Source organism: Sceloporus undulatus, chromosome 1 (assembly GCF_019175285.1).
Source record: "Sceloporus undulatus isolate JIND9_A2432 ecotype Alabama chromosome 1, SceUnd_v1.1, whole genome shotgun sequence".
Taxonomy (NCBI): domain Eukaryota; kingdom Metazoa; phylum Chordata; class Lepidosauria; order Squamata; family Phrynosomatidae; genus Sceloporus; species Sceloporus undulatus.
In genome coordinates, this window is record NC_056522.1 from 239,479,673 (window position 1) to 239,492,265 (window position 12,593).

Genomic DNA, 12,593 nt, shown 5'->3' on the forward strand with positions numbered 1-12,593 from the left:
ATTTTTAAAGTGCATTTTTTAAACTGTATTTTTAAAGTGCATTTTTTAAACTGTGTTTTTAAAGTGCATTTTTAAAAATGCATTTTTAAAGTGCCTTTTCTGTGTATTTGTGGTGCTTTTAATGCTAACAATTCTCCCTTGCTTTGACAATGATAGTGTGATGATGATGATGTTGATATGAGTCAGCTTCTGAAGCTGAGAGAGTGTCACCTTCCAAAGTGTGGTTTTGCTGTATTTCTTGTGCTTTTAATGCTAACAAGTCTCCCTTGTTGTGACAATGATGGTGATGATGATATTGATATCAGCAAGCCTCTCAGGCATGCTCAATGTTAGTTGCTCTGATTTTTACAAACTCATGCGCAGTGAAGAAAAACCAAAGTCTCTTGACCAAGTACACACTTCTGAGAAGTACACTTGGTGCAAGAAACCTGAAACGGCAAATCCACTTCTTATGAAACCACCTTGACATGTTCAATATGCATAGCCATGTTAAACCATGCTAAGTGTTAAACCCAAGGGGTTTGGTTATGCAATAAGCCTCTGAAATATGCAAGAGGCCATGTTCATTAAGGCCATGTTCAATGCCCAAATGTGTGTCGTGTGTGTTTTGGAATGGAGGGGGGTGGTTTGGGCAGAAAGGGAAGTCCATTTCTGCCATCTGTCTAGGAATAATGCCAAAATGTTCTCCATTTTGAGCATACGTAAGAAACATGCATTTATAGTAACATTTTTTTAAAAAAAAGGATCAATTTTTTCACGTGTCCCCCATTTAAAAAAAATGTGTCCTACATTTGTCCCAGTTTGTAGGTCCTGACTTATGGCAACCCTATGTGTGACCAATAGGGCTTTGGGAGGAAACAGGCCACACTGACACCAAGGGGGACAATTTCTACAGTCATGCCAGCATAGGGATGGGATGTTACTGATAAAATTCAGGGGAGCAGAGGACCACCACCACCCCATAAGTGTATATGTATATTGTGTAAATGCATGAATAAAAAACATTCCCAACTGTAAGAATAGTGGGGAGAAACAGCTGTTGCGTCTTTTCCATAATGTCTAGTTTGAGCTATTTTCACTTCATGAAAAGTGAGGCAGCTAGACCACACTTAGGTTTTGTTTTGTTTTTTCTGTTCTGAGAAGTAAGTACATTATGGACAACTTTTTCCTGAGTGTAGGGAAACTATTTAGCTATTTATGTGTTTAAAAGTGTGACATACACCATTCTTTTTCTTTTGTTTTCAGGATGCCCTTGGTAGCCAGCATAAATGTATCTGAACTATCCAAAGGTAGCAAGGGGGGGAGGGGACACAACCTTTCAAGTGCTAAAGAATATGATTAGGTTTTCTAGTTTCAAGAATTGCTGCACCCTATACCTGCCACAAAAGGAAAAGAAGCCACAAAAGGAAAAGATTTCATTTCTTCAGTGGTGTCTCTCCTCTCTCTCTCTCTCTCTCAATTTTTTAAAAAGAATATACAGTATAGTATTTTCTGGTAGAAGAGGCAATATGTTGTTCACGCCTCTGCTCTCTGGAATTTTAAAAATATTTTTAAAGCACATGGAAGTTGCCTAAAGCCAAGAAGCAATGAAGTATTTGGCGGCCCAAGCTTCCAAGCCAAGCTGAGTGTGAGGCACAGACAACACCCATCACAATACTTTTTGACCTTATATGTAAAACATTTAGTCTCACTAGGGTTTGGTGAAATAGAGCAATTATCCATGGCCAGAATATCTTCTGCTATTTGTGTCTGGATTTCAGACACAATAGGATATAATACAGCATTGCAGTAATATCTACTTGACCTTGTGGCTGCTATATATATAGCAGCTATAATAACAAATAATAATAAAAGTTTTTAAAAACTGTGTGTGTGTGTTTTCCACAGCACATCTTCAACTTGCCTGTCGACTTATGGCGACCCCATGAATTGCATAGGGTTTTTTAAGGCAAGGAATATTCAGAAATGGTTTTGCTAGTTGCTTCTTATTAAGGCCTAAATCCAATTGTTAGTCCCAAGTAGGGTAAACTAAATGAATAAACTGTTGAATGGTGAATCAAGAGCATTGATTAAATGAGTCTCCTATACTTGGGAACAGCAACTGTTTTTAGGTCTAAGTTTATGGAATTCTAGGGATAGCTGTTATATTGGGCCCATGGGAAAGCCACTTTTCTGGGCCATCTGAAGCATGGATAGTATCATCCCAACACTTCCATTCAAATTCCAGGGAAGACTAGTGGTGGGCTTGTAGGTTCTTTCCAAAAGTAAGCCAAATTTGTAAGTGGCATTGGGATTACAGAAAACCCTCCCTTAGCATCCCTTTTTCATGGCTTATTTTCTGTTTCTTTTGCTATTTAGGTTAACAGTCCAGCCTTCTATATGTTTATACTCAAGCAACACTATAGGGATTCATCAAGTATCCAGAGGACTCCAGCATTACACTCAGCATGTGTTGTCTCACTGGCTAAAATATGTGGAAAGAAATCCAGACGTCTAGGGTAGCTTTCAGGATCTTACACCACACCTTATTTTACTGTGGATCACTGTGCAACTGAGCTACACCCACTCGCCCCGCCATTTTGCTTCATTAAACATTATATACACCCAATAGTTTAACCAGGAGTTTGACTAGTATAGGTCCTATTTTATGCCTGTCAAATAGTGAAGCTAACATGGGTTTCTAGAGTACAGAAGTACACAAACACACACACAATGAAATGCACAAAAGATACAACAAATTAATCAATGTTGATTGCAATACCAATGATTTTAGTTATCTTTATCTTTTTATCCCCCTCATTCCTTCTTAATAGATAGAGACCAAAATAAAAACTTGAGAAGATGTTTTTAAAATCTAGGTGGGAGTTTCCACATCAATCCTTTTATGATGCAGCAGAATGAAATACTATTTAGTTGGAAAAAGCGACGATCCCAAGCTTTCCTGCTCTGTACATGTAAAGCCTTTTATGCATCTAAGAGGGCTCTCTGGGTTGCAACCCAGGAAGGAAGACATACTGGAAACAGCATGGCAGCCTCATTAGAACTAAACACCTACCTCTAATGCCAAGGGCATTTTCACATTATCTTAAACTATTAGAGTACAACAAGAGAGCTTTGTTTGTTCTCTCTGCTTTGATGAAAAATGAAATGTGAAAAATCTGGGAACAGTTTAAAAATCAGCACACTCAAAATGGCCATAGGATCACAGTCAGCAGGAGGACCTGAGAAGATAATCCTTATTTCTAGGATTCATGTATTTCAAAATATAACAAATCAAAGAAATGTGAGACTTTGTACTTAGAATTAATTTTGCTAAAAGTAATAATAGCTCGCTATTTGTACGTGTTTGGTGCTGTCTTTTTTATGTTATTGAAGTGGTTTCTTTTGTTTCCTTCTCTACCTTTCTTATCGTGCTGGCCAGGTTTTCAATTAAGAGCTTCTGAATAGTGAATCGCCTTTTAAAAAATTCTATTGTATTGCACCTAGTAATTTTACTTGCTTTACAAATAAACTGGAGATTATGATTAGTGTGTGTTTTAATGCTTTTTATCTAGTACAGCAAGAAAACATATTCTTGTGCTCTAACTGTACAGTCACAAAGATGTCTAAATCACCGTTATCCCATCCAAACCTGTTACTACAGAAGACTGTAACTAAAGCAGATTACAACTTATGATTGGAAAGAAGATTGTTAGGTGTTTTGTTAAACCAATTTGTGTACTGTGAAAAAAGTGAAAACAAGATTCCTTTAGCCCGTGTATCAATTTCTTATGCTGTTGTGTTGTTGTCATGTGCCTTCAAGTCATTTCCAACTTATGGCAGTTCTAAGATGAGACTATCACATGGCCTCCTGGAGCTAAGAATGTGTGACTTGCCCAAGCTCACCCAGCAGGTTTTCATAGCCAAGCTGGGACATGAAATCCGATCTCCAGAATCCAAATCCTACACTGAAACCACTGGGTCTCTTATTAAGAGAGGTCCCATGAATTATTCCACAAACAAACAAAATAATGTAAAGTTGAAGGTTTTCATGGCTGGCATCCATAGTTTTTTGGGGTTTTTTCGGGCTATGTGGCCATGTTCTAGAAGAGTTTATTCCTGACATTTCACCAGCATCTGTGGCTGGCATCTTCAGAGAATGCTGGTATGGAAGAGAGTGGGTTATATATATACTCTGTGACCCTGGGTAGGGAGGAGTGGTTTCCATATTAATCTGTGTATTGTTCTGTTGTTGAATGGTAAGGCCTCAGTATGCAAAGGAGATTAATGTCTTTTTAATTAGTAATCATTGTCTGCTGGGAAACGCTTGACCCTGGGTGGTTTTTATTTGCATTTTGCTCGGTCTTGATTTTAGTATTTTTCAGGACTGGAAGCCAAACTTTGCTAACATTAAGGGTTTCTTCTTTCCTGTTGAAGTTGTCTTGGTGTTTGTGGATTTCAATGGCTTCGCTGTGTATTCTGACCTGATAGCTGTTGGCATGATCCAGAATTCAGTGTTTTCAAATAGTATTTTATGCCCAGGATGGTTTATAACATGTTATGCTACTGCTGATTCTTCTGGCTGACCCAGACTCCTGTGGCTGTGAGAGGGTCTCTCTTGTCCTTCGCTTAGCACAGCATTTGCTGGATTTTCTTGGTCGGTTTGTAAACCATTTGGAAGTTGTGTTTCCTCACCAGTTTTCGTATTCTGTCTGTGACTCTTTTGATGTATGGGTAAAAATACATTGCCTTTGGGTGGATGTTTGTCTTCACTCCTTTGGGTTTTTCTGGGTCTGACAGCCCTTCTGATGTTTCAGCTGGAATAACCATTAGTCTGTAGAGCCCGGTCTAGGTGCTTCAATTTATCTTCCAAGAAATTGGGTTTACAGATCCACTTTGCACAGTCTACTAATGTTTTCATTATGCTTCTTTTTTGTCATGGGTGATGGATGGAGTTCTTGTGCAGGTATCTGTCCATGTGTGTAGATTTTCTATATACTGTATGGCCCAAACGTTGGTTTGGTTTGTGGATGACCAGGACACCCAAGAATGGCAGTGTTCCTTCTTTTTCTTTTTCCACAGTGAATTGGAAGTTAGGGTGGATGTTGTTCAGATGTTTCAGAAACACAGCCAGATCTTCTTCTCCATGGCTACAAATGGTGAAAGTGTCATCCACATATTGGAACCACATTGTGGCCTTTTTTGGTGCTGTTTCTAGGGCCCTGTTTCTGCATGGCCATACAGCTCAATGAAAAGCACAAAAAACTATAAACAAAATATTCAAAACTAGTAGAAGTACCCCCTATTGCAAAAGTTAGAAAACCCTTACCACCTGCCCAGGTGCTCTTACTTTCTCTATGCTCTTTCTCTCTTCTCTCCCATTCCTCACCCTTTTTCTTCTTTGCTTGTCTTTTGTCCCTTACTGCTTTTTTCAGTCGTTCCCTGCACTCATTTCCCCCTCCTGCCCAGGCAATAGGACTTTCCCTTTAGAAAAGCTGCACTTTGGGGAGGGTAATTGTAACAATTATTTAACTTTTAGAATTGCTAAATTCTTGGTTTGGCTTTATGCTTGCAAACAAGGACCAAAAATGATGTTTGTAAACTATTTGTATAATGGCTCTTTGCTAATTAAAATAAAAATTGACTGACTCACTGACTGATTTTTCTTTCAGGCCTGCAGAGGGAAACACCATATTCATCTGCCTGGATGACCTCTGAAGAAATGAGTATCCCTGGCCTGAGACCATATTTATTTCTAGCGATATCTGCAACCCGGTCACTAATGATGGAAGTTCAGGCTATAGGCATATTTTAATTAATTGAAATTAAATGCCCTGTGGCAGTCATTTTCCAAAATTACATAAAAACAGAAATACCCTACTTGTCCTAAACCAGGGATGTGAAACTGTGGCTCTCCAAACATGTTTTAGTTACAGCCCCCATCAATCCTACCCAATGACAAAAGATAATAACAGCTGCAGTTCAGACACATTTGCAGGGTTACAGTTGTTAGCCAGCTCCGACCCAAATCAACTTCACTTGGGAAGCTACCAAGTTCATCTATTATGGGACAAGAAAGAAAAACTGTCTTTCCACAACATTAGGCTTTGAGGAGTTTTGGGGCAGGATACTTTCAGCTGACCCTCCTCATCGAGTGTGCTCCTCTGTTTTCATGTCTTGCAGCCAATCTACATCACTTTCCAGAGGGAGAGAAGACAGGATGTGGTTACTGCTATTTCAAGTTCCTCACAAGATTTGGACCTTTAGCAAAGGTGTGGAAATAGAGAGGAGGAAGAAAAACAGAACCAAGACTCTCTAGGAATGGGCAAGGCACACTTTACCAGAGCAAATGCCTTAGTGAGTATTCTGTGATGCCAAACGCAGAAGGTGGCTTTGACTCAGGAGCAGTTTCTGGTGCTTTCCAACATACCAACCTTTTCCCTGAAACTTCTTCAAGCATTTCAGTGCGTGTGTGCACGTGACTTGTGTGTGATTTTTTTAAAAAATAAAGTATATTAGCGCTGTGTAACAACAAAAAAGAGTGGGAAGGAGGCAAGGCCATTTTGACCATGCAGCATCTACTGCATCAGTTCTAGCAGTTTAGTTTGTGGCCATCATCAGATCTGAGAAAAAGGCAATTTCATTTCTTTTTCAAGCTCATCTCATGGTAGACGAAATAAAATGGGAAGTCTTTTTCTTGTCACTGTCAGGCTAATGCTATTAGATGCGGACCAGCATCAAAAGAATTTTATAGCAGAGCCAAACTAAAAATCCAACAATGGAAAAAAAATATTAAAAAACATAATAAAAATATCTATTTGTTAGCAGATTGTAACTAAGCTCACAATTTGTTGCAATTTAACGTCAACTCACTCTAGTTAATCACACACAGCTTCACAGGATGCATAGCTGGCAGATGCCCAGGAGACATGGGAATGGAGAGAAAACCTCTAGGTCACCCAAACAGCTGTTTGTGAAATATATCATCTCACTCCCACCCAAATGTAAAACTGCAAGCATTAACATCTGTTCTATATCCAGCCACACATATCCCACTCCGTAAGATCACAAACTACTGTAAATTTACCTTGAGCGTGTGTGCTCTTGTATATTCAGTGTGAAATGTGCCATCCCTGTCAAGAAATTGAATATAGGGAAAAACAGCAATTAATTTTAGGATTACTGTTAGAAGGACAGATGTTTATTCTGGTCAAATAAATGAAGTTGTACTTAGCTTGCAGATCTATGCAAAAAATAACAACTGAAAACAAGTCCGTGAAGCAAACAAAACTCTAATGAGCAATCATTTCCAGCAGCTTTAATGAGAGCATTTACCACAGGCCAGATTTGGGGAGTGGCAAATGCACAGAGAAACATCTCGACAATGCACCACTATATTATTGCACATTGATTCCTAAAGAATAAAAACATTCACTTGCTAAAATCTCCTGAAATCAATGAGCTGGTAAACCAATCCCCAGCTGCTTTAGGTAGCACAAGTAGAGAATGCATTAATCAAAAGAATCATGAAGGAACATAGGTTGTGTAAGGGAGCTGAAAGTACAGGTGCTATCTCTTCCCAAAACACATATGGTAAAAAAAAATATCAAAGTATAATGATGTGATGGGTTCTTGCATTTTTTTTTCAGACAAGTACCAATAAGTTGACCAGGGATGATTTTTAGTTGCAATTTAAACAAATACAAAACATGAGAGTCCTGTGTCACTTTAAAGACTAACAAATTGATTGTGCTGTACAGTTTTTGCAGACCAGTGCCACTAGAAAACCCATGGACTGGTGCTGCTCCATGAATCATTGGCTGCTGGTCCACAGTGAGTTTTTAGGGAATGAAGAAACAGCATTGTAGCTAATGGAAACAAACATGGTACTGGTCCCTGCCACACCAGAAAAAATATTACCAGTCCTCTATATCAGATCACAATTCTCAGGAGGTTTGATATGAGGGAAGCAGCATTTTTTCTCCATTGTGCTAGTGACCAGTATCATATTTATGGTCATTGGCACAAAGGATTTAGATGTGCCCATTGACCACAAATGCTCTCCCCCCACCCTGGCATTCATAGCAACCAATGGCTCACAACCTGCACTATTGTAGACTCTTGTAGACTTACAGCCCACTTTCATCGGAATGTTTAACATTTTATTCATATTTTATAATGCCCATTATTAACAACATAAGAACAAAAATGAATGTATTATATTATCTCTAGTGTGTTTATTAAGGGATGTTTACGTTCACAAAGTGGCATTATTTATCTGTAAGAACATAGCTGTTTGCCACTCCCACCATGGCAAATGATCAGACAGACCCTGCTAAGGGAAATAGTCCTTTGCTTCCTCCCAAGCCTGGAGTTGCTGTAGTTAAGGGGATGTTGCCCATTCTTTCTTTTGTTCCAAAGGTCAGAGATGGCATTAAATTTGTCTGTGTATGTGTGTACTGAGTTGCCCAGTCCTGACCACAAGCAGGAGTCCATGGAGCATGATAGCGTGACCAACTTAGGCATGTACCAACTACAGTCATGCTAGAATGAAAGGCTTCAGGCATAGCACTTCGAGAACAGAGTAGTGAATTCTGGCGTTCAATTTCCTCTTGAGCCTGGCCTCCCTTCCCAGGCTCCACCAACTTCTTGAAGAATGGAGAGCTTTAAAATCTGATCTTTTAGTGAAGAGCTCAGCACTCTGTAACATACAGAACTTGGCAAGTTACTTTTATGATTATTAAATAGAATGACATGCTGAAATGATCCCGAACCTAGTTGTTTTCAGCTGTGAGCTCTACAATAAGCTCCTGCTTGTGCATTATTTGCACTGGTACATGAGTATTTGGGAGAACATGATCTTTCATGCAAAGCAGACTTCCACAGTAATCTTCCTCACACCTTCAGATTTTTGGACTTGAACTCTTGTGGCTCCTCAACACTGTTGGAGCTCAGGGACCAAAACATCTGGAGTGCAGCAGGCTGGAAAAGGCTGATGTAAAAGGAATTGGTTCCAAAACATGTTAAAATTCCCTTCTGGGACTGTAACTCCCAGAATCCCTGAGCCATTCTGACAAGTAATTGTGCAGTCTGGACAATTCTGTGGACTGTTATCTAAAAAAGTAACTTTCCCAAACCACAGGGGCAACCTGGTAGAGAGAGTGCCATCTCAGTCAAGCCCAGTTTAGAGTAGTACAGCTGAAGGGGCATCTGGTTGACAGGTGCACACTCTGGATTGATGTGTGAATTTACAGAACTTCTGCAGTTGGTGCTACAGCTGGTTTTTCCTCTTCCTCTGTATCCTGACTTCTTCACTGAGTCATGATAATGGGAATTTAGAACACTACCAAAGAGCAGAAGTAAGGAAGGATTTCATTTCAAATGTGGAAGTGATGTGAGCATCTCCCTGAACTTGCACTGTCTGTGGAGCACCACCATCAACTGAAGGGGGACAGGTGCAAAAGCAAAGCCCTCAAAAATGAAGAGGCCACAAATGATGACCATTATCTGCACTTAACAGGCTCAACTGCACTGAGCCTGTTTGAACTGGAAAATACATAGGCTAAGCAAACAACCACTTCTATCCTCTCCACTCTCCCATCCCTGCTAAGTTTGAACTGGAGAGGGCTAGGGGCTTCTGTACATGGTACAAAATAATACAGAATGTTATGCAGCCTGAGGTCAGGGACAGGAGGCCAACCAACCCTTGGGAAATGGTGAGAGGGGGGGGCTATTCTGACAGACACAATTTTTTTGGAGATTACCAAGCCCAGACAAAATGTGTACATTTTAAAATATCTTAACCAGGTCTACAAATGAATTCTGCTAATTACAATAAATGAATGGGCTGCAATCCAGTCAAAGTTCAGCCCTTCAAAGTAACATCACTAAGACAGTTAAGCAAGGATTTACATCTCTCTCAGAAATCAATGAGAGATACTTACACAATCCCAAGCAGATTGTTCCAACACAAGTATCACCAGGTCATTATATATAACCTGTTGTCTCCCTGTGACGTAATGTTTTCTAATGAAGTGTACATTAGTAGCTTGGTTTCAGAGTATGAATTTAACAGAGTAAAATACATAATAAAATAATGATCCTTTCCTTTGACTAATAATATACACTTTCTTGCGAGTAAGTCTGATTTGGATTTCACACAGACATTTGTAAGGAAATGTGCATGATAATATGCAATCTGACACCTTTCATTACAACTTCATTACAAGTACTGAGTGTTGAAGTACACTAAATTTTTTAAAAACCCTAACCCATTCATGCACTTACTTGTAATGTAGTAATTCTACCCCTTTCTCCTTTGAACTGGGGTCAACTTTCATCTTCTTGCACAGTTTTCGGCTTTCTGAATCACTGCAAGAGAAATAAAAGCAAGAAAGGATTTAAAAGAGTATCTAAATACTGTCTTTACTAATGACATGTAAATAATTCTGGCTGAGCAAATTAACATCCGTGATTGATTTGTTGCTGTTGTGTGGCTTCAAGTTATACTTGAACCACAAGTTAAATCTATGTTGAAGGTCCTTTTATATGTGCCACCACCAAGAGAGGCTGGGTTGCTGAGTATTTACTGGTGTTTTCTGTTGCAAAGTCCGACCTCTGGAACTCTTCCGAAGAGAAGCTACCTCTTCTCTAGAGAGCTCCTTCTCTATTATACTTTAGGCAGACAGTTAAAACTGTCCTTTCTTCTCTTGGGATTTAAATATTATTTAGTGTTTTATGTCACTCCTTACTATCACTCTTTAACTGTATTCTATTTGATTATTTTATACAGTATCTGTATTTTTTTATGATGCAGATGTTTTTACTAAGCTTTACTGTAATCTTATTGCATATCAACCTGGATGCCCGGTAAGTGGAAAGCACAATTTGTGAATGCCTTCAATGAACAATAGCCATGAAACAGATATATTTGGATATGAAGTGAATCATATTGTATATTATGTATGCAAACTAAAACTGAGCTATGAAGACTGGAAGTTGCTTCCTTTACTTTTCTTTAATTCTGTTTTTTCGCCCATTCTTGTTCTCCAGGCAACTTAAAATAAAAATTGAAACAATAAATTAATTACTTTTAATAAAATGATAAACTAGTAACATTAAATAGTAACTATCTCATATCTCTGAAAGACAATTCTGATATTAAGTAACATTTTTGAGGAGGGAGAGTACAAATCATTAAGCAAAAAGTAAACATTCATGTAGGTGCAACTAACAGAATCCCAGAATAATTTAGACAAGTTCTGAGCATATCATTACAGTTTTTGATGGCAAGTTAGTTTCTTGTTAACAATCTACCCAGCTTCATTAGGCAAAAACCTCCTAGAGTAGCTAACATCTTAACTTAAAAGAGAAAAAGTCACCACAATGGAGAAAGTCCTCTCAGAAATCTCATCCACCCAAGGGAAACAGGACTGTGCCTGACACTAAATCAGATTATTTATCCATCAGGTTTAACAGTTGTCTCCTCAGTCTGACAGCAAGTGCAGCAGCTTTATTTAAGGTCTCAAACATGAGAAGAGATTCCCAACAATCTTCTTTTTAATCAAAATGCCAGGAACCGAACCCTAGAGCTTTTACATGCAGAGCATATGCTCTGCCAACAAGCTACATGGCCCCTCTGACCAATTAAAGTGCAGCAGACCTACTTCTAAACTCCCTTCTGCATCTTGGCATCGCTCCCATTCCTCAAATGGTTTGCAGCTGTTTTAAGCTGAAATCTCAAGCATGCTTACTGGGAAGTAAACATCACCAAACACAGTGGGACACTCTTGTAAGTAAATGCTCATATAATTGCACTGTCAGAACCAACTATGTTTCCTTTAGTATGCAGGAAGGAGCCATGGCTGAGATCCTGTATCAGGAGATGTAGCTACGATCATCTCCCATACAAGCCCACTCCTCACCCCACCATCTATGTCTCAGGAGCTCCCTACCCAGTCATTTCCTTGTCAGTAAAGAGCAAGGGAACAAGCAGACAAGCATCCATATATTTTCCTATAGTTGAACACCACAGGAATCGCTGAAGGTCCTTCACAGGACCCTGCGGATATGTTATTACTCTGCATCCAGTTATGGGAAAATAGCCACATACAACCTCCAAATGGTTCACAAACCAACCAAGAAAATCCAGCAAATGTTGTGCTCAGCAAATGACATGAGAGACACCGCAGACTGAGTTAGCCGGAAAAATCAGCAAAACCATCTTGGGCATAAAATACTGTTTGATAACACTGAAATTCTGGACCATGCCAACAACTATCAGGGCAGAATGCACAGGGAAGCCATTGAAATCCATAATTTCAACCGGAAAGAAGAAACCTTTAAAGTGAACAATCGTTTGGCTACTAGTCCTGAAAAATAGCAAAATGAGGACTCAGCAAATGCAAATGAGAAACCACCCAGGGTCAGGGACTTTCCCAGAAGATAATGATCACCAGTTAATAAACACTGATCCTCTTTGCATATCCTCCCACCCTGAGGCCCTGCCATCAACAACAGAACAATACACATATTAACATGGAAATTCCTCCCTACCCAGGGTCACACTGTGTGTGTGTGTGTGTGTGGCGGCCATAGCAAAGAGTCGGACACAA

The 12,593-nt window shown here is 39.3% G+C and overlaps 2 protein-coding genes across 4 annotated transcripts in view; both read right to left on the reverse strand.

Moving 5' to 3' along the window:
• SEC22A (SEC22 homolog A, vesicle trafficking protein) overlaps positions 1 to 12,593 on the reverse strand; it is a 1,054,631-nt gene that overhangs the window by 198,605 nt on the left and 843,433 nt on the right. The gene's annotated exons all lie outside the window — the stretch shown is intronic.
• Positions 1 to 12,593, reverse strand: part of PDIA5 (protein disulfide isomerase family A member 5) — a 213,893-nt gene that overhangs the window by 106,467 nt on the left and 94,833 nt on the right. The window contains exons 1-3 of one of the 2 annotated variants that reach the window (XM_042445081.1): positions 11,361 to 11,484; positions 10,267 to 10,350; positions 7,067 to 7,112 (exon numbers count right to left, since the gene is read on the reverse strand). In XM_042445081.1, the coding sequence (XP_042301015.1) occupies positions 7,067 to 7,112; positions 10,267 to 10,350; positions 11,361 to 11,392 (162 nt within the window). In that variant the 5' untranslated portion in view covers positions 11,393 to 11,484. Of the gene's footprint in view, positions 1 to 7,066; positions 7,113 to 10,266; positions 10,351 to 11,360; positions 11,485 to 12,593 lie in introns of those variants that run through there. The other variant, XM_042445080.1, reaches the window with a different exon arrangement.